This window comes from Siphateles boraxobius, unplaced genomic scaffold (assembly GCF_051911475.1).
Source record: "Siphateles boraxobius isolate OS27281-9 unplaced genomic scaffold, OSU_SipBor_1 1, whole genome shotgun sequence".
NCBI lineage: Eukaryota > Metazoa > Chordata > Actinopteri > Cypriniformes > Leuciscidae > Siphateles > Siphateles boraxobius.
The window spans coordinates 19,237,648-19,260,350 of record NW_027508699.1 but is presented as its reverse complement, the minus strand read 5'-3'; the positions used below and the strand labels follow the sequence as shown (position 1 = coordinate 19,260,350).

The window sequence follows — 22,703 nt, the reverse complement described above, 5'->3', positions numbered from 1 at the left end:
TTTGAAGCCCTTAGTTTCCTCAGTTCGTTGTTCTGTGTCGTCTTAATGTAGAGTGTGTTTTTTGTATTCTCCTGTGATCTCCTGTGATTTCGATTTCTTATTAAAGACTTTAAATCGGTACATGTGTGTTTTGACGAGAACACACCAGGCAGAAACCTTTCGCTTTCTTGTTTAATGGAAGCCTGGGGCTGCTTGAGGTTTGGCCGCTGCAGGTTTGTGTCCTTGTATCTCCACGGCACTAGGCTTCAGACTTCACCTGGTATGGATAAGCCCAACTGGGAGCTAAGCTGTCAGTCTCCTCTTCCTGTGTAATCTGGTTAACAGGACATGTGCTGTAATTCCAACCACATAACCACACTTGCGACATCGATAATCATGTACGAAAATTGAGGACTCCTCAAAGAAAGCGTTTTTAAAAAAGACTACAAAACTACATCCCACATCAAAATTGAATTGCAAGATGATCTATTCACAAATTGTCATGAGTGCTTTCTATAAAAGAGACGCATCATTCTTATACATTCTTATAGCTGTTGTTTAAGCCCAGGCGTTTTGTTTGTCAGCATTTTGTTTCCATAGCACATTAACAAAACATTTTAATAACATTAATAAAAATACAATTACAAATTATTATTAAAAATTTGTTTAAATTGTTTAGGCCTAATGACAGTCTTAAGGTCTGAACACTGCACAAATCAGTCATCGATGAAAATCAAAAGCAGCTTCAAACACTTACTTTTTTTTTTTGTACCATCATTAATGTATGGTCCACAGGAGAAATATTAAGCCAGTGAATTAACATTTGATATACCGTTGCCAGCTTATGTTGAGGTAAATTCATCTCTCGTCATCTCTGAGAGAATGCGGCGTTAGTACAGAGACAGATGCCGAAAGCTCTTAAGTTTTTGATTTCACTTTCAAGGAATAATTGACTGTGGTTTGAGACTCCTTCACCAGCGCAACTCTCGTGCAAAGTTTGCAAATTGCATGTGTGATATCCTCGGGCTCGCCTTCTGGGTGAAATATTTATGACGTGACATTTTTCTTCATCGCTTCAACTCCATCTTTGCTTGCAAAATGATAGAAAAGATTATCATTCTCCGCGATTTATAAAATTAATTAATTTAATAAATAAATTAAATGAATGATCAAAACAGTAAGCTATTGTAGACCCCGCCCCCTGATACTATTGTGTATCGCCGATCTCACAGACTGACTATATGATTATGGAGCATATCACCCTACACTAATCTGCCTAGGACACTTTTTTACTGTTTAACAAGCTGACAATCTAAATGTATCCTAACCTGGAGTCTCTTTCTCTCTCTTCTCAATCAGGATTGCTGTGTTATTGTGAGCGATGTGTGAATCGGAGATGTAACACAACCGGCCTGTGTTATGCAGTCGTCACAAAGTCTGCTGGACAGATCGTAATACAGGAGAGTCAGTGCATTCAGCAAGATCAACTTTACCCACCGGACAGGCCATTCCAGTGCGCCTCTTCCAACAACGGCCAGCATCCATACTGCTGCGTCACTCACATGTGCAACAAGAACCCAAAAGTCAGCTTAGGTAAGAGAATAATGTGATCATGATGACTTTTGAGTGGGCTTTCAAGAGTTTGTGACTCTATAACGTCAATATGTCATAAAAGTTTCTCAATACCCAAGTTCATATTTGAATTGGGGTAAATTTGTCTGGCACAATATAATGATTTAGAATATAATGAGCCCAGACTGCACGCTGTGTGGGAAACCGGCAAGCCTTGAACATGTGTTGTCATCATGTCAGGCTAGCCTGGCTGATGGCAAGTTTAGATGGAGGCATGACCAGATGGAAGAGAGAAGGAAGACCCACAACAGCACGAGGACGACAGCACGCCGTTTGATCAGGTTTGTTAGAGCAGGGGAGAGCTCTACCGGGACATCAACTGGCGCAGGAATCCTGACATCGGCTACTGACTGGGACATGAGAGTTGACCTCCGGAGACAGCTCAAGTTTCCAGAGGAGATCACTACCTCAAATCTCAGACCAGACAGTTCTGTCGTCCAGAGCAACAAAACAGGTGGTGCTCAAATAGTCTTCAAATGGACTTCACCCAGCCATTGAGATGAGAGCGATGATCCCATCGTATTTCAGACGACATTTTAAAATGACTTTCCATGTTGAATTGGCATTTTAGTGCGGCATCCAAATCCTTTGTTCCACATGGGTCTACATCAGCTTAATTAAATACTTTTTTGTTGTGACGCAAAGCCCATTCGTGTCAATTATTTCCATGTCGCTGTTGTATGTAAAAGATGCATTGTGTCCTGAAGTAGTCTGAAAATCTTGGGAGTTCGCGCACTGGCAAATGTCACAGACAGGGACATTTAGTAATGAATATATTGTTCTCATGCTCTCACTTTACAAATGACGCTAGGGACACAAGTGCTTGGCTCTTCAAAGCTGGCTTTGTTGCTTAATTTTTTCATTAGTTTGAACCATATGTTTAGATTAAAAGAAATTGTGATGTGAGACTTTGATGTAGCCTACAGTTACAGTAATGTATCAGAGCTAGCAAACTCATTTAGAACTCAGTTATTCATCTGTGTTTTTTATTATTTTGCTTTTGCACAGACCTGCTTCTGACCTCCCTTATTACTCTTAATTAGTTTTGCTGTCTCCATTTTAGATTTTTACTAGGGGCTGCTAGGGCTGGGACGATACACCTAGCTCCCGATTCGATACTTTGTCGATAATTGGGTGCCGATACGATATGTATTGCGATTTTTTTTTTTTTTTAAAGAACTGAGATTCGATATTCCAATATATTGCATCATTTTTTAAACACTAGACCATCAGGAAAAGTTAAATCATACAGACTGTACATGATGTATAAGATGAGTAATATTTACAAAAACAAATCATCACATCTTTCTGACTTTTATTTCAGAAGCATCATACATACTACAGTATCTTAAATAAATGATTCAATAACAAATACATTTTTTAACGTTTGTCACTTTTCACCACTTAGTGAAGAAACAATGTAATTGATAAATGCATTATTTTAAGCACTAAGTTTATTTTAAAAAGCTGATTTGGTCGCTATTGTGGACATCAGTGTTCATATGTGAACTTTAAACTTTTATCCAAGTACTTCTATGATCATTTTAACTATTGCATCACAGAATGCAATAGTTATTACACAGAACAATTATACTATGAGGTTGAAAAGATTGTAAAGCTGTTTCATGACAACTCTCTCCGGGTCAGCGGCAGCACCTACACAGCTTTGAATGTTGCCATATGATTTTGTCAAAGTTAAATAGACCGACGAAAGATCGCGTCGGTGTTTGAATCGAGATTAAAGTCTTTTAAAGATGAATCGTGCAGCTCTATTGTCTTATATCTCTCTCTTAGGGCAGCAGATTAATGGCATATTTCAAATGGAATCATTCAAATTGGTATAGAAGCATGAAATTTGGCACAGATAGTCTCCAAGGGTCATTTTTTGGGAAAAAGGCGTTGGCCACCCAAAAACTCAACATGGCGGCCATTTTTTCAAGATGGCAGCTATTTCTGTCAAATGCTCATTTTGTCAATCGTTCAAACACTGATATCATGTAGGCATAACATTTTGTGAAAATGCTCTCTTCAGAATGTTTTTTGGAAAACAGTGCTTGTCCCTCAAAAATTCAAGATGGCAACCATTTTTCAAGATGGCCGCCATTTTTCTTGAATCCTTACATATTTTTTTCTAATAGTGATGCTATCATGAAATTTGGTACAAATATTCTCCAAGGAGCCAACCCCCATCTCTATACGATGTTCTGATGCAGAGATATGCTGCCGTGCAAAGGCAAAAGACCGTAACTTCGTTTTTGGTTGAAAATGAGTTATTGATATTTTTGGCACATTTTTGGCCTGTGCACTTACAGCTGCCATCAGTCCCTGTAACTTCTGATGTCCTCAGAGCCTTTTCCTGCACTAATGCGGTCAGATAGTATGCTCTTAACCCGCTCCATCGACAAGCGTGTGATATCGATCGCGAAGGATACATGCAGAGTTGACAGAAAAGTGTTACACATGCCGTAGCAGGTGAATACAACAAAGAACTAAAGCCCCGCCTCACCCAGTTCGGGTACCGGACCTGGTTGAAACAATTATGCATCTAGCTGGCAGAGTGCCAAAACTTCGCCTGCGCCTTCAGCACCGCCCTGAACACGGTCGAGCCCATGCGGGACTAATGCATCACAGGGAGTGAAAATAATGAAGCAACAAAGGTATATTGGTGCATACAACATAATGAAGCAGGTGCTGGTGCATACAACATCAGACCAGCTCAGCTGTTACAAGCAGGTTATACAATCACATCGTCCGGAATAAATCCGCGGGACGAGCGAAGTGCGCTCCCTACTGAGTCTCGAGGGGGAAAGCTCTGCATAGGCTACTTTTCGTGAACGGACGAGGAGCGTGACATCTTGAACACGAATCTCGGTAAGCGTCTGTGAAAGTATGCGTCTTTCAGATCCACCGCTATAAACCAGTCTCCGGTTCGAATGTGCGCGAGGATCTGTTTTATCGTGATCATTTTGAACCCGTGTTAAGCAAGTCTTATGCCACTCAGTACCACTTGAAGATAGCCTACTCTTTGCCGCTACGGAAGTATTTAGTCATGTCTAATGAATTAATAGGGCCACCAGAATGCAACCAAAGCACAATAAGTAGATGGCTATAAGTAATTGTATGATCACTAGATTTTATACAGGTGTTACTATAATGATTTTGTTAATGGTGATCAGCAACCAAATATTGATAATGTGGAAGTTACTGTCTTTTGCCTTGGCATGACTTCTCACTTTTTGCTGACAATACAAAGGCAGAGTACAGTAACTTTAAAATAGTGGTCAAAAGTCAAGTTTGAGCTCAAGATTTTTTTATGTAGATAATTTTCATTACTTAAACATCTAATTGCCAGATTTCCAGTGTCCTACCTATAATTAATTTGGCAGGACAACTAAATATCTTTAAAGTCATGTTACTTAGTTCCACACTCTAGCGAGTTAAGTTCTTTTGCCTTTGTAGGACAGTATAGGTCTTGCAAAATGGTAGCTAGGGTACTCTCTTAGGTTGCTAGGGAGTGGCTTGGCAGCTGCCAATCATGGAACTCTAAAGGCTGCGTGTCACTATGAATGATATAAACCAACTCCCATATCTCTGTGACATTCAGAATGGAAGATATACCTCTTTGGATTTTAGTTGCTAAGGTGCTCAACTACGGTTGCTAGGGAGGGGCTAGAAGTGTTCAGGTAGTTCATGATTGAATGTTTGCTGCCCCAGGTAAAATGAGACCACACTCATGTTTCTATAATACTTCTATCCAGAGATATCCCTTTTATCTCTTTCAATGGAAGTCAATGGAACTTGTTGCTAAGGTGCTGTAAATGGTTGCTAGGACGTGGCTTAATAGCTTCACAATGATCCTGAGAGACTGATTGGTCGTCTAAGTAAAATGAGCCCGTCCCCTTGTCTCTATGACACTGTGATCCAGAGCTACACACAATTATTGGCACCCCTGTTTAAGATGTGGTCGAGGACTTCTAAAAATTCTTCTTTTTTTTAAACAACATAGAACTCAAATGCAAAAAAGAGAAAAATCCAACCTTTTATTTAAGTACATTACTTTGGTGGTAAAAAAAAAATCACATATTTAGAAAGAAAAAAAAAACTTGAAATCACGTGTCCCACAATTATTGGCACCCCTGATGTTAATACTTTGTACAACCCCCTTTTGCCAACAAGACAGCACTTAATCTCCTCCTATAACATTTCACAATATTGGAGAACACAGAGAGAGGGATCTTTGACCATTCTTCTTTGCACAATCTTTCCAGATCATCCAGTGTCCTGGGTCCTCTCTTATGCACTCTCCTGTTTAGCTCGCCCCACAGGTTTTCGATTGGGTTGAGGTCTGGGGACTGTGATGGCCATGGGAGGACCTTGAGTTTATGACTGCTGAACCATTTTTTTGTAGATTTTGCCACATGTTTTGGAACATTATCCTGATGAAAGACCCAATGACGACCCATCTTCAGCTTTCTGGCAGAGGCCATCAGGTTTTTATTTAAAATGTCCTGGTAGTTCAAAGCGTTCATAATGCCATGCACCCTAACAAGGTGGTCTTTGGAAGAGAAACAGGCCCACAGTATCACAGATCCTCCACCATACTTCACGGTGGGCATGAGGTGCTTTTTGGCATACTCATCTTTTGTTTTACGCCAGACCCCCTTAGAGTGTTTGTTGAAAAAAAAGCTCAATCTTAGTCTCATCTACACGAAGCACACGATACCAGTTGAAGTCCCAGTGCAGCTTAGCAAACTCCAGACGTTTACGTTTGTGAGTGTTAGTGAAAAAAGGCTTTTTCCTTGCATGCCTCCCAAACAGCTTCCTGGCATGTAGAGAGCATCTGATGGTTGTTTTGGAGACTTTGTGACCCCAAGATGCCACTCTTTGATGCAATTCTGTGACAGTGAGCTTAGGACTTTTTTTTACTTCTCTTACAACCCTCCTCACTGTGAGTTGTGGCAAGATAAACTTGGGACCTCTTCCAGCCTTGTTTGTCACTGTTCCAGTTGTTTTAAACTTCTTAATGATTCCTCTGACTTTAGATACGGGCAAGTTAAGGGGAGTGGCTATTTTCTTGTAGCCATTGCCTGACTTATGAAGGTCGACACACATCTGCCTTACTTGAATGGTGTGTTCTCTTGTCTTTGCCATGTTGACAAATGGGTAAGAGAATTAGGCCTATGTGTCACGTCATATTTATACCCCAGGGAAACAGGAAGTCATGAATTACTAATTAAAAGTTCCTAGATACCCTGACCAACTTTAGCAACTACAGAAAAATATATTTAAAACATTTTTTTTTCAGCAGAATTTTTAGGGGTGCCAATAATTGTGGGACACATGATTAAAAGTTTTTTTTTTTCTTAGTGTGTGATTTTTTTTTACCACCAAAGTGATGTACATAAATAAAAGGTTGGATTTTTCTCCTTTTTTGCATTTGGGTTCTATGTTGTTTAAAAAAAGTCCTCGACCACATCTTAAACAGGGGTGCAAATAATTGTGGAGGGCACTGTATGTTCAATACAAATTCCCTATGCAATGTGCATGACTGCCCATTTCTGTCCGGGTTCTGTCACTTCTGTCTGGTCTTATCTTAGTTGGTGACAGAGGTCTGACATTCCCGGTTTGTCATGTTCTTGTGTTCTAGTTCTGTTTATTGTGAGCACATGGCTTGTCATGTGTTTCCTTTGTGCCATGTGCTCTCCTGTCTATTGTCAGCCCCTCCCATCTTGCTACCTGTTAATTGTATTATCTCCCTCACCTGTCTTGCTTGTTACCTTCTGTCATTTGTTCCCTATTTAGTCTCCTTGTGTTTGCAGTCCTCTGTTGGTTCGTCATTATCTGTTTCCCTTGTGTTTCCTGTGTCTGCCTGATAGCTCTCTGGTTTTCCCCTACGGGGCAGTTTTGGTTTTCAGTTTTCATGTTGTTTTGTAGTCTTTTAATTAAACTTACCTCCCTGCACTTGAATCCTCGTCTTTCTTATTTTCCTCATCACGTGACAGAACGAACCAACCAATATGAGGATTCAGCGGAAGGTTTCAGACCAGCCACCAGTCTTACCAACTTCATGCCCACAATACGAACGTATCATGAAGTTTACCTCCTTGTGTGCTCTTCGCCAGAAGGGAACTAAGGTGAGTGACATTGCCCTGAAATTATGCTCCGCTGCAGAGGTGCTGGAGCTGGGTGAGATGGCTCTCAAGGATCTCTTTAACTTCGCCCTTGACGAGCCCGTCGATGTCATGGATATGGCGGTGATGGAGAGCTTGGACTTCTGAATTTCATAAACACCCTGGATCCACAAAGGGACCCTCCAGTGTGGCGAACTGCTGCGGTCTCGGAGGTGGCCGTGGTCGTTCAGGAGGCAGTCCTCGAACAGCCCACTGTCGTCCCAGAGGCGGTCCTCGAACAGCCCGCTGTCGTCCCTGAGGCCGTCCCCGAGCGACCCGCTGGCGTCCCTAACCCGGTGGTCCAGGAGGACTCAACGTCGGGGGTCTCAAGTCCGATGGTGGCCAAAGAGGCTGCAGCACCACCGCGACCTCGCAAACGGCGGAGGAGGAAGACTATTCCGGAGCCTACCATTCCCATCATCAGTCCTGCCATGGCCAAGAGAGCGGTCTTTTTGTTCTATGCATTGGCGGTGTTGCATGCATGGAAGAAGCACATGGTGTCTGCCGATCCAGAGACTGCTCACGTCACGTCTGCCACGTCTGCCGATTCACAGACTGCTCACGTCACGTCTGTCGATCCAGAGACTGCTCACGTCACGTCTGCCGATCCAGAGACTGCTCACGTCATGTCTGCCGATCCAGAGACTGCTCACGTCATGTCTGCCGATCCAGAGACTGCTCACGTCATGTCTGTCGATCCAGAGACTGCTCACGTCACGTCTGCCGATCCAGAGACTGCTCACGTCATGTCTGCCGATCCAGAGACTGCTCACGTCACGTCTGCCGATCCAGGGACCGTTCACGTCAAGTCTGCCGATCCAGGGACTGTTCAGGTCACGTCTGCCGATCCAGGGACCGTTCAGGTCACGTCTGCCGATCCAGGGACCGTTCAGGTCACGTCTACCAATCCAGGGACTGTTATGGACTGTTATCTCCGTCCTGGCCGCCCGATGGGTCGTCTGCTTCGCTCTGGCCGCCCGATGGGTCGTCTGCTTCGCCCTGGCGACCCGATGGACTGTCTGCTTTGGCATGGCCGCCCGAAGGGCCTGCTCCGCACTGGTAACCTACACAGCCTGCACCACCCTGGACCTCAGCCAGGACTCCTGATAGGCCTGAACCTCCCTGTGAACCTCGCCACGTGGCGTCCCTTTAGAGGGAGGGTAATGTCAGGGTTCTGTCACTTCTGTCTGGTCTTATCTTAGCTGGTGACAGAGGTCTGACATTCCCGGTTTGTCATGTTCTTGTGTTCTAGTTCTGTTTATTGTGAGCACATGGCTTGTCATGTGTTTCCTTTGTGCCATGTGCTCTCCTGTCTATTGTCAGCCCCTCCCATCTCGTTACCTGTTAATTGTATTATCTTCCTCACCTGTCTTGCTTGTTACCTTCTGTCATTTGTTCCCTATTTAGTCTCCTTGTGTTTGCAGTCCTGTGTTGGTTTGTTATTATCTGTTTCCCTTGTGTTTCCTGTTTCTGCCTGATAGCTCTCTGGTTTTCCCCTACGGGGCAGTTTTGGTTTTCAGTTTTCATGTTGTTTTGTAGTCATTTAATTGAACTTACCTTCCTGCACTTGAATCCTCGTCTTCCTTATTTTCCTCATCACGTGACCATTTCATGGGCCGTCCTACACCATAGTAAGTCAATGGGGCAACTTTGGGCAGCTCCTGCCCCCCAGGGGTGCAACTTTTACCCCAATGTGAGGTATGTTCTTACAGAGCCTGCCAGCCTCTTCAAATGTGGTAAACCGCACGTTTCTGCGAAATCCTTGCTCGGAGCTATGAATCGTCAAAGTTTGTCGCAATGTTAAGTCTATGGGATTTTTCGGCCGCTTTTTCGCCCCTGGGGCGAACATCGCCCCCCCGATCACTTATAAAAGTCATCACATAATTTCCGAATAATCCGCGCGATTTGATGCGTGGGTCTGTGACAAAAGCTGCGGAAGGAGATGCGGGTTTGGGACAAAAGTTGGGGCTTTTCCTTTGGCAATGGCGGCCATCCTAAAAATTGGCCGCCACATTGAATTTTTGAGTGGCCAACGCCTTTTTCCAAAATAGTGGCCCTTAGAGAGTATCTGTGCCAAATTTCATGTTTCTATACCAAAGTGAACGATTTTTTTACTAATCTGCTGCACTACTCAGCATATGAGTAGTGCGAGGGCTTTTCAGTGCTTTTAGTCTCATGTCTCTTCCACGTGTCCACTTAGGATATTACTAGTGCTGTCAAACGACAAAAATATTTAATCGCGATTAATCACATTAATGTCATAGTTAACTCACAATTAATCGTGACTAATTGCATTAATGTCATAGTTAACTCGCAATTAATCGCACATTTTTATCTATTCTGTCCCTTGATTTCTTTTTGTCCCATTATTTTTTTCTCATTTTAATGCTCTTATCAACATGGAAAAGTGGATTGGCTTGCTTTGTTCAAGCTTTTGTGTCTACTCTGCTAAAACAGGCTTGTAGTGGAAAAGAAAGGTGACAACATAAGTAATAACCGTAATTAAACTAAACCATACCTGTTCTATCTCCATGCACAGCATATATTCTCTGGCTCTGTATGCATCATTGTGCGACTCCGGTTCGATCTGAAAACCGCTAGTACTGTTTCTGACATTTTATTGCGTGAGAATGCTGGAGAATGAGCTCTTGAAGCTCCGCCCTCTTCTTGAAAGGAGTGCCGGCAGCAGCAGCTAATTTGCATTTAAAGGACACACACAAAAACGGCTGTGAGGGGTAAAATCTGTGGGGTATTTTGAGCTAAAACTTCACATACTCACTCTGGGGTCATCAGAGACTTATTTTACATCTTGTAAAAAGTAGCATAATAGGTGCCCTTTAAATTAAGCATACAATGTTATTTAGTGTAGTGTTTAAAAATTTTAATAGTTTTTATTTTATTTTTTATTTTTTGCTAGTGCATGCCAGCAGAATTGCCTGAGATCGGTCTTTTAGACCAGTGGTTCTCAAACCTGTCCTGGGGACCGCTCACCACATTTTGTATGTCTCCCTCATCAGACACACACAATTCAAGTCTTTCAGTCTGTACTAATGAGCTTATAAGTTGAATCAGGTGTGTTAGGTGAGGGAGACATGCAAAATGTGCAGTGGCGAGGGTAGGGTGACCTAGCCTGGTCCCACCAGACTCTCGTACATTTCATTTGTACATAGAGTCTGGCACCGCTCCATTGACAAGCGTTAACTTCCTTGTAGGCGGGTACTCTATTGAAGTCTAAAACTATTGGATCTCCCCAGAGTCCCTCTGGATCTGCCATAACCAATCGCTAACGTCTGGTCGTGACGTATGCCTAGCGTTCGCCTTAGCCAACTCATTCGCCACTAAGGGAGCAAGCTGGAAAATCAAACTTTTCCCGAACTCCGTGGGGCGGAGGGCCACAACATCATGGCCACCAACAAAACTAAGCAAAGATTGTTCTTGCTCCGGCTTTAACTTCTTGATATTCGGCAGCGTTGCCACAACGGACCGAATGGCTTCGCTCGCATCTTTCTCCGCTGCCATTACTGAACTAAAACTCAAAATAACGCACGACATCAACGTCATCGTTCTCAGCCACTCCCTCTGTTCGCTGATTGGTCCGGTAACAAATTTTTCGGAGAAAACCAAAGACTACAGCACAATCCCAGACCTAGTACTGAAGGAAAATGAAAATTGAGCGGAAGCACGTAGGAAGGCGGAGCCAGGCTAAGGGTGACCACCATCAAACAAACCAAATGTGGGACTATTATAAGTTTGTGTGGGACAATGTGGGACACGTTACCAACACTAAAACATTACCTGAAACTGTTATATAATGTTTATCTAACTTAAAAAAAAACATTTGTATTCTGCCTTTGAGCTGATAAAAATTCTTAGTTCTTTAGTCCCTTTCAGAAAACACCGTTACACCACAATGTAACATAACATGTCTGTATTTTACATGTCATTTAAATTCAACATCACTGAGCACAAAGGCAGTAGGCATAATGCAGATAACTATTTTTGAATTTCTGACCAAGTACAACTAAAATCCAACAAAATAAATTATGAACAAATAAAATATGAACCAACATGAATTTTGATCATTGACAGTCTTATATATTAAGAATATATTAAACCAAAAAACATTAATATTTTTTTTTAGAAAGGATGTGAATTAAAACAACCACAGGAGGCGACAAGTTGATAAATTCTGTTAAATTTAAAATTTCATTTACCGAATTGTCCATTTGTTTTCTGACAGGGAACATATGGAAAGAAATCACCGCTCCACATTTTGATCGACAGCCGTCACAACCTACTAGTGACCGTGTTTACTCCTTTCTTTTCAACCATTGGATAGGAATTTAAAAACGGCTGTGACGAAGCACTGTTAAATATAGGTGAACAACTATGCCGCAAAAATAATAAATAAAATGCTTTCTTAAAAAGGCAAAAGAACGCATGCACGTTTTCTTAATATGATAATTAAAAAGCAACAGACTGATGAAAATGCGGGACATTTTCTCAACATGCGACGTGCAGGACAAGGGGTGAAAATGCTGTGCGGTACAACGCAAAGCGGGACAGGTGGTCACCCTAAGCGAGGTGTCCCTAAAACAAATTTGAAAACCACCGTTTTAGACCACATCAAAAAATTCCCTTGTAATAGAAATGGGCTTGATGAAAATAGTGCACTTCTCTAAACGTATTTAATTCACAAATCAATCAAAACAATCTGTTAGTATAAATTGATTCAGCCACTTTCCCCCATGGGAGCTCAAAACATTCTTACAAAGGACAAATAACACGAAGGAAATACCAACAATAATAGCCGTCAACACAGTTTGGATATCACATGCTTTGACCTTTTAAATGTTAATCTTAAAGAGTTTCAATATTTTGAACAAAATGTCATGGTGTAGTTCAGATTAATATGCAGAGGAGCAGCGACTGACATTAGCGTTAGTGGATGAACATCACAGACAGGACAAAACATGCTGCAAATTGATTGTCGGATAGCCACTCTCTTAAATCTTTTAGTACTTTAGACTTGTAATTTAAAATAATGACTTTCAAAGTCTCACTATCCTATGGTGCTTATTGAAAAATTAAGCAAGGCTATTTTTTTCTCAATGTCATCCACATTTGCCTGAAAATATTTTCCGCATGATGATCAAGGCTCTAATGTGAATACTGCCTTTTATTACTTGTGTTGTATTAGTGTTCACAGCAGTGGTTCTCAACACTTGACTCTAAAGACCCCTTTATACAATATTCAAAGGTCTTCCTATACAAGTTGATATATACCTTGTAAATTGATGTTACTTGTTGTAATTAAAACAAAAATATAATCTGATGTGTTTCATTTTGTACATGTTTATTATTAAATCCTTTTTTAAGACACATTGGGGGGCCCTGGAAGTTTGCTGAGGTCCACATGTGGGCCCCAGTCCCCTGATTGGGAACCACTGGTTTACAGCCTAAAGCATGTGCTTTGCTCCTTCCTCTTTCAGAGTTGCCTGATACTGAACCCCAGTCTCTGAGTCCTGTAGCCTTGGCCGCAGTGATTGCCGTCCCCATCTGCGTGCTGAGCTTCGTGCTGGTGCTTCTCTTCTACATGTGCCATAATCGCTCCATCATCCACCATCGTGTGCCAAGTGAGGAAGACCCCACTATGAACCACCCATTCCTCGCTAACGGCACCACCCTAAAGGACCTCATTTATGACATGACCACTTCTGGATCAGGCTCAGGTATTTTACATACTATTATTATGTCATTATTGTTTGACTTTCTAAGAATCCGGCTGTACCGTTTTTTTAATGTCACTAAATATGCAAAGATTCCATTAAAATCATTACATTCCTGTCATTTTTATGTATTTACAGGATGTTTTTCCTGTATTGCCCATTATAAGCCCCAAAGTACACTCAAGCCAATGTCATTTCCGTAACTTTGTTTTCAAAGCCCCTTGGGAGCAATTGAGGATGTGTAAATTGACAGTTTAATGCTTTCCGTGAATTATGAGCCTCACACCAAGCTTCTTGGCTTTATCTTAAGTCTAGGATTTTATTCCAGAAGCTGGACTAGCTGGTTTTGTTGGCAGTGTCTCAGATAGAATATTTGTTTTTAGCGCCTGGATGACTATACACAATGTTTGATATGAAATCATTACAGTCTTCCTCAAGGGTTCAAGGTTTGACTGGTTTGCATGGCTCTATTATCTCCTGCTGGCAGATGCTGTAACTACACTTTTTTTGAGGGCAAAGAGCATCTTTCTCCATTGACATGAGACATTGTTGTCTATTCAGACAAAATATATTTTTTTAATAGTTTGCAAGCTTGTGTTTAACTTTTTTTTATATTTTTCCCTGACTGCTTTTTCTTGTCTTCTATAGGTTTACCACTGCTAGTGCAAAGGACCATCGCCAGAACCATCATTCTCCAGGAGAGCATAGGGAAGGGGCGATTTGGAGAGGTGTGGAGGGGCCGCTGGCGTGGAGAAGAGGTGGCAGTGAAGATCTTCTCCTCCAGAGAGGAGCGCTCTTGGTTCCGTGAGGCGGAGATTTACCAGACTGTCATGCTTCGTCATGAGAACATCCTGGGCTTTATTGCTGCAGACAACAAAGGTCAGCCAACACTGAAAGCATTTCAGTTGCATTAAGTCTTATTGTACTGTACATTATTTGCTCTCTGTCATAAGCGTGTTTAGGAAGGTAGTACTTCACATTTCTGTTTGTGATGTTATTGGTCAATTCTATTATATTTACAGTGTTTTACAGGCAGGTATCTCAAAGGATATCAGAGAATTTTAAAAGTTTGATTTCCAGGCCTGGAAAACTCGTGGAAGGAAATATATTGGAATCCCCAAAAATCATGGGAAAATTCCTGTACCATATAGAAGTTTTTCTCCTATTATTATTGTTATTATTTTAGGTTATTTTTTTAAAGAATGTTCTAGTTCTGCTCTGCTCGAAAATATTTTATCAACTGGATATTACTCTTTGTATGAGTAAAACTTCTGATGGAATCCGGCTTGTCCCGTAGATGGTCTTCTTCCGCGCTTTAACTCCGCGCACGAGCAGATCCGTATGCTCTCTGGAGACGTGTTCAGTTTTTCTAATTGCAAATTCCGCCATGTAAATAGCAATGGCGGGTGCGCAACTGGCTTTTAAAGGGAATGGTAGATGAGACTCTGACAGCCCTTTTAGACCATGTGCTTAGTGCACTTGCACCGTGCGCTTTATTAGACCAAGTGCTTAGATCGTTAAAATAGGGTCCCAAATATTTCAAATATCATTTTTGTTGTTTCAACATTAATTTGGAAATTCAATTTGAAATTATTACAATATAAAAAATATATTAAAAACTTTAATGTTTGGTGCGATTAATCGCAATTAATTATGGAAGAATTTGCTATTATTTTGTTGATTTTATTTAATCGATTGACTGCACTAATTATCTAATTTACATGGATCAGACATCAGCTGCTCTACTATGTACATTTTGCCATTGGATTCGTCCATGAAAAAATATGCAGTAATGATCTCAAACCACAAACAAATTTATATAAGTGCTTTAAGCTGCTAGATATTGATGTATTTAGAAGTTTAAAGCATTGAGGGGTTCTGCTCTCTCTATTCATCTCAGATAACGGCACGTGGACTCAGCTGTGGCTGGTTTCTGATTACCATGAGCACGGCTCCTTGTTTGACTACCTGAACAGGTACACGGTCACAGTGGAGGGCATGATCAAGCTGTCTCTCTCCGCTGCCAGCGGTCTCGCTCATCTGCATATGGAGATTGTGGGCACTCAGGGTGAGTCACAATACAGAAGTCACTTTTCTTTTATCCTTTCTGAAGCACAGACATTTTTACATGAACATGCAAACATTTTCATATAAATATGCTGCTTTAGGCTGTCCACTTTGTGTCCTCGAATCAAACTTGTGATATGTTATATACAGTAATATAGTGTGACATGACAAAGTGTATGACTGAGGGTGTGTTCACACTTGTAGTTCGGTTCTTTTGGTCTGGACCAAAAAAGAAAATAATACATTTAGTCCTGGTTTGCTTAGCATTCACACTGTCATTTTTATTACCAAACCTTAAGATAAAACAGAAACAGAAAAAAAACAGCTTTCATGATGTGTGTGTACAGGGTTCCCACGGGTCATGGAATTTCTGGAATGTCATAGAATTTTAAAAAGTCTATTCCAGACATTGAAAGTCAGGGAATTTTATATATTTTTTGTCCAAGTCATGGAATATCAGGGAATTTAGTTTGTTGCTTTAAATTTTAGTTTCCATTTATCAAAATGTAATTTTTCTATACCGATTCTCACCAGCAGGGGGTGCACGCGCGTGTTGTTGACGAAGACCAGAGCAACAGTTAGAGCAAGCCATTCATTCATAAAAACTCATTTACAACAATTGAGCATGCATTAAGTTTTTTTGTGATGAAAAAAATTATCTGGGTCAGTATATATGCGGAAAAGATGATAAAGGCACAAAAGCTGTTTTTTATGTTTCATTCATTAACTTCATTGTTACTTTCCCTGTTGTTATCAACTTTTTCTACCATGAACGGGATTATAATCGGTTTCCCTCAATACCTCATCATGCTCAAGGATTCCCCTTCCATCAGGACAAAACGCTTAACGTAGCTTAATGGACTAATACAGTGATATAAAAGACCAAACTCGCACCTTATTGGGGAAGTATGCCTACATACATGTTAATATTTCTACATACATGATTAATCTGGGAAGGGTCATAGCACTTTCATATTGTTGTCCTATATTGTTAGTTTAACTGTAACTTAAGTCGCTTTGGATAAAAGCGTCAGCTAAAAGACTAAATGTAAAATTGGCTTGACATTCGCACATTTAGGGACCGTCTCTAAATTAACATTGGTAGTCCTATAGGCCTAAACGTTTCTAACTTCAATAGCAAACTGACACCTGACACCTACATGAACACTTTACAGTTGGTTTTATGACTGCAAGTCGTTCTCTTCGAATGCTATTGAAGTTAGAAACGTGTATACCAATGTCGTATGTAACTTTAGAGACTAACTGTGCGAATGTCCATGTCAAGCCAATGCCAGTATCACTGAGAAACGCTCAGCTTTAAACTTTGCGCATTAAGTTCATATTCTGAGTCCTTCTGCTTGCCTGCGAGTTTGGTCTTTTATATCACTGTATTAGTCCATTAAGCTAAGTTAAGCGTTTTATATGTCCAGCAGGGGAATCCTGACGTATTGAGGGAAACCCTAGTAGCCTACTGCATGCAGCACAATCGCCGCAATATAAGGTTGAGGCAACTAAACAACCAATAGATATGTCAAACTCAAATGTAGCATTGGATCTGTATACATCCGCATCGGGGGAATAACATTATAATCTCGTTCACGGTAGAGATGCATGTAGGCTACACAGGAAAAGTAATCGTGTAGACACTGAATTTCACATAAAACATAAAAATCACAGATACACTTACATTGTTGTAAATTAGTTTTTATGAATGAATGGCTTGCTCTAACTGTTGCTCTGGTCTTTGTCAACAACACGCGCTTGCACCCCGTGCTGGTGAGGTCGACTAACACCAGATGGAGATTATGCTCGGTAATCTACTGCTTTTCCTGCAGTTCCTGGATGCACGTTGAATTTACTGTCGAATTTGAACCACTGAATTTGTGGAAGTGAATTTGCAAAGCGAAATAAAATGGACCGAAAACTGCCTGTTGAATATTATAGGTTGAATTTTTAATCAGTTTGAATATTTTGGATGTGAAATATGAAAGGTGAATAATGGATTATTGAAATTTTACTAATGAAAATGTGTTTGAAATGTTTTGAATTTAAATATTCACAGCTTAAATATTCAACCATGCTAAATTTCAGCCCATAAAAATGCAAGCCCTAAAAATACAATGCATTAAAATAAAGGGTGTAACTTTGGTTTGAGAAGTGTGGGGGACACAAAATTGGGAATTTTTTTTCCGATTTGAATCCCATTTCCTGCATTTACACACATTTAGGGACTATGGTGATACAAAATCCAGGAAATAATTAAGTTGATTATAATGATAAATTCTGCCAAAAATAAAAGTAGGCTACTAAACTATGTATAACTAAAAGATGTCTTACTTTTTTATTGATTGCCAAGACTTGAGAGAATCATTTTATAAAGTCAAAAATGTTCACCATTAATGTTTTGTGTGTAAATAAAATTGAAATAATGTGAGACCCAATTTCCACTGTAATGTAAAAACAACAAAGACAGTATATTTTAAATAATTGTATAGAATGTATAGAATTTTATGAATGAAGGCCAGTATCACTGATATTAATATAGCTAATGAAAAGGATCCCCCCCCCCCCCCCAAATTTGAAACATTTATTAGGCTTCAAAAATATAACAACTTTTAATTTAAGTGAACTTTAAACAATCCTCACACAAACCCATAATAAATGTCATATTTACCTGTGCCCTTCCTGTCTAACAGGTAGACCTACAAAATATACAGAAATTGAATAAGGTTATCAAATAGTCTGCACTGCATAAATTATAAATGAAATATAGATTAATCCTTATTAAAGCTAAAAACGTTCTTTAGACAAGATCAGTGAGTCATTTGCTCTGTTCCTCTTTGTTCTTTGGTTAACTTTACTGACAGACAGAATTGGCTGCTGTCCCTTTAAGATCTGTCACTTATGACAGGATCTTACGCATTTAATTTTCTCATTTGCTCTTAACTTTCATTTAAGATTTTATTTAACTCAAGACTGTTCTTGTGAGGATACAATTCACAAAACGGACATTTTGGCATAAATGTGTGTGTTATTATTCAAGCGCGAAACGAAAGAGAACTGGATTCTGTGCGTCGTGTGTGTGCGCGTCAGGTCATTCACAGACAGCGCGATACCTGCTCATTAGAACTTTCGGTAAGCTAATTTTAGAGTGTGGACGAGACGTTCCTGGCCGCGGACGCGCGCATCGGCACAGTCTATTTCCTGATCCTCCGTGGCAATGACGGCGTGCGGTTAAAAAAAATCATAAACGAATTTGAAAGTGGGGGGGACACAAACGGGATTTTGAAAAGTGGGGGGGGACATGTCCCCCCTGTCCCCATAGGAAATTACGCCCGTGATTAAAATACAAGCAGGGTTAATGCAATGCATATTTTTTTCAAGTAGTACAATTTATTTTTTTATTTTTTTATTTTTTGAAAAAACAAAAGGGACAATACATATTAATGAACATTTTCGTAAATGTAAATCTGTCAGATTATAGCCTTAGGCTAATTTCCATCTGCAATTCAACAGGCTTTTTGTTTCAAAAACATTTGGCATTATTTTACTTCCATATTATAGGTCATGGAAATTCATCTTTTTAGTCAGTGAAAGTCAGGGAAAAGTCAGGGAATTTGACATTTGGTTTAGAGTGGGAACCCTGTGTGTATAACAATGCTGTGTGCTAGGCTAAATATAATAATGGTATTTTTACCTGTTGAGAACTCATGAAGAATTAAATTAAAACAGTAGCTGGAATTCCTCCGTCACATACACAATCGAAGATCTGCTGAAAGGAGACAATGTTGTTTCTGAAGACTGCACAGAACCATAATGGGCATCATAACTTCTATGGCGAGAAGAACCAGGTATGCTTGAGCATACACTAATTCAAATGAACCGTATTCAGTTTTTTTACGCGTATGCTAGGGTCCATGTACCCTAACTTTTGCGTGATGAAAATTTCGTCAACAGAATAGTACTCGTGCTGCCTGATTTTTTGTAACCAGGCATACTTTGTAAGCGCAGATCTATCACACATGTGTTGGATTTGTTTAGCACTAATCAGTTGTTCCACAAGGTGGCAACACTGACTCGGGCCATTGTTTCACAGTAGAAAACAAAATGTCCTGGTTGCGTATGCAACCCACCGTTCCCTGAAGGATGGAAACGGAGGACGTAGTCGACGTCGACTGAATGGGAATCGCGTCAGAGAGCCTATCATCTTCGAGTACTATTGAACGAGCCAATGTAATTGGCGTGCGTGATTCGCATCACACACTCCGCCCCCGCGGCGCGGGTATAAATACGGAAGTGGATGCACGCACTAGTTGCTTTTTCGCTGAGGAGCCGAGCGTAACCCGGAGTTAACGGTGGTCCAGCGGTAGTGGCAAGGGGACTACATCCTCCGTTCCCTCCTTCAGGGAACGGTGGGTTGCATACGCAACCAGGACGTTCCCTTTCAGTCGATAACGTCGGACGTAGTCGACATCGACTGAATGGGGATAACCTTTGAAAGCGCCACTAAAGCTGCCACCTTCCAGTGCCTAGACAAAAGCCTCCTGATGCCCCCGCAATTAAGGCAGGGAAGGACAGGGCTTAGGCCAGGGAAGTCACTGCTGTTCCTACAGGACCACTGGGAAAGTGTTCCCGTACATTGGAAGGAAGGGACACTGCGGAAGCAAATCCTACCCGAAGGGAGGTAAATGTGGAAAATACACATATGAACTGGGCGGATGACCGGGCAGTATAACATATGGAATAACACTGGGGTGGCTCCAGCCTAAGACGGGGGGAGACTCATCGGACAGTGACGGCAGAGAGACTCTGCCGAAGGAAGACACAGGCTTGCCGTTGGGAGCCGTATCGTGGAAGAATACACATATGGGGTCGCCGTAGAGACTGCAACATATGGACCCAGCCTAACACAGGTTCCACACTGCTTACAAATGGTAGGCCTAACACCAGACGTTCCGCACGTCCGACGTCGAAGGGGTGTTGAGGAACTCAACAGGGTTCAATTTTAAGGGAACTCAACTGGAGTAGAAAGGCGCACGTATCCAGTCCATAGGAGGGGAATGGCGCAGCAAGCCGACACTTGAACCGGGCTCACGGTGAAACTGGCCTCATGAGAAGGGAGCCCACTGGAAGCAGCGGTTCAACTAGGTGTCGTCCAGCCCCCAACTCTAGAATCTGTTTAGCAAAGCATATCGTCAACGCCCAAGCGGAGCACTTTACACTCATCATAGAGGAGCTCAACACCTAAGTGGACATGTTGCATCTCGGAATTTTCACCGAAATGAAAGCAAGCACTAAGTGGCCAACTTTGCTTGGAAACAGCCTTCCCTCTCTCCTGAATTCCTAACAGATATTTTGTAGAGCTGGTCTGAGGTCTATGGCTTCCGTTCTGTACACATTTAACCGCTATAAGCAAACGGACAGAGAAAGCCAGGGCTGGATCTGCCTCCTCCGTGGCAGCGCTTGCAGGCTCACCACCTGCTCCTATTATGGGAGAGGTAGGAACCTTGGGCACAATACGTTGACCGAAAGCGAGCAAGTCCCTACCCTCTATTAGAGACCGTGCGAGCAGGAGAACTGATATAACAAAATTTTTAACTCACTGCCTGCAGTGGCTCAGGGGCGGTCTCTGCATTGCAGTTGCACCAGAGATAAGGCCCGAGAGGATAAAGAGGGACGCAAGTATTTACATTACCTTGCACCTCAGGAACCTGACGATCAGGACGTGCTTCTCCATACTTCTGCGTCACGATAAGCGTCGTTTAAACACCGAGGCAACATCATTTTGAGGGTGAAGGAAAACAGTCTACTCCAACCCATCTTGCAGGAAAGAGAGCACTGAAGTGATCGAAAGCTTTCAGTATCTCCTCTGGAGAGAAGACGCACTTAACGACTAGGCTCCACTTCTAAAGGCGTAAGCACGCTACCCAATTCTAGAGGCTGCTCAGAGGCCGGAATCTCCAGGGGTAGAACGCGGGTGCCATCGTGCCCCGTCCCTGAAAAAGTGTTCAGGGGAAGTCAGGAAGGCTGTCGATGGGAACCAGGTCTAGTTGGGCTAATAAGGGATGAATATGAAGACCTGCTCCCTCCTGACTTGGCACCGTAGGTGCAAGCAACGCGCAAAAAGACAGGAGCATTGCTCAACACAACATGTGAAGATCACTGAGCTTCAGGAGCATTTTCTGCTCAGCACTTGAGTGTGATAAGTTCACTGAGCTTCAGGAGCATTTCTGCTCAACACCTGAGTGATAAACTCACTGAGCTACAGGAGCATCTCTGCTCAACACTTGAGTGCGAAGAACTTCACTGAGCAACAGGAGCATTTTCTGCTCAACACTGAGTGTGAAAGGATTCACTGAGCTTCAGGAGTATTTTCTGCTCAACCCCTGAGTGTGATGAATTCACTGAGCTACAGGAGCATTGCTGCTCAACACCTGAGTGCGATGAACTTCACTGAGTTTCGGGAGCTTCACTTCCCATGTCACTACAGTGGGACCCTTTCTCACTTCAAACACCAGCTGAACACATTTTTATTGGAGAGACGTGTTAGACCGAGACAATCTCCAGAACTGAAAAAGAGATACTCAGCCCGTGGGCGAGATTACTCTCTCCCAGTTGACCTGAAGACCCAACGGGCCCTTGAGCACTCGAAGGGAAGGACTCTGTACTGATACTCCAACCCTCACACGCAACACACAGGATGGTCTGCGGTGCGGAAGGTAGAGATCTGAAGCACATGTCTTTCAGGTCGGAGCTGCAGACCAATCTTGGGCCAAGATCGTCACCACCTAGTAGCACGAAGAACGAGTTTACAACTGGCCTTCGTACCGGCTGCAGGAGCGGTTATATCAAATCCTTCGCCAGCAGGATAAGATAAGCACGCACAAGTCAGGCGCACTGCTCAACACTCGGTGTGATGAATATCACTGAATTTTCAGGAGCACGTCTGCTCAACACCTAATGTGATGATTATCACTGGGGTGGTGATGGCGCAGTGGATAAGACACATGCCTTTGGTGTGAGAGACCCGGGTTCGAATCCACTGTGAGACACCAATGTGTCCCTGAGCAAGACACTTAACCCCTAGTTGCTCCAGAAATATAGCAATTGTAAGTCGCTTTGGATA

At 41.9% G+C, this 22,703-nt stretch overlaps 1 protein-coding gene across 1 annotated transcript in view; it reads left to right on the top strand.

The window, feature by feature from the left end:
• The window catches only part of tgfbr1a (transforming growth factor, beta receptor 1 a), a 90,056-nt gene that overhangs the window by 36,826 nt on the left and 30,527 nt on the right, over window positions 1–22,703 (top strand). The window contains exons 2-5 of the mRNA XM_077227511.1: window positions 1,339–1,572; window positions 13,274–13,513; window positions 14,159–14,389; window positions 15,411–15,578. Coding sequence (XP_077083626.1) covers window positions 1,339–1,572; window positions 13,274–13,513; window positions 14,159–14,389; window positions 15,411–15,578 — 873 coding nt within the window. The remainder of the gene's footprint in view (window positions 1–1,338; window positions 1,573–13,273; window positions 13,514–14,158; window positions 14,390–15,410; window positions 15,579–22,703) is intronic.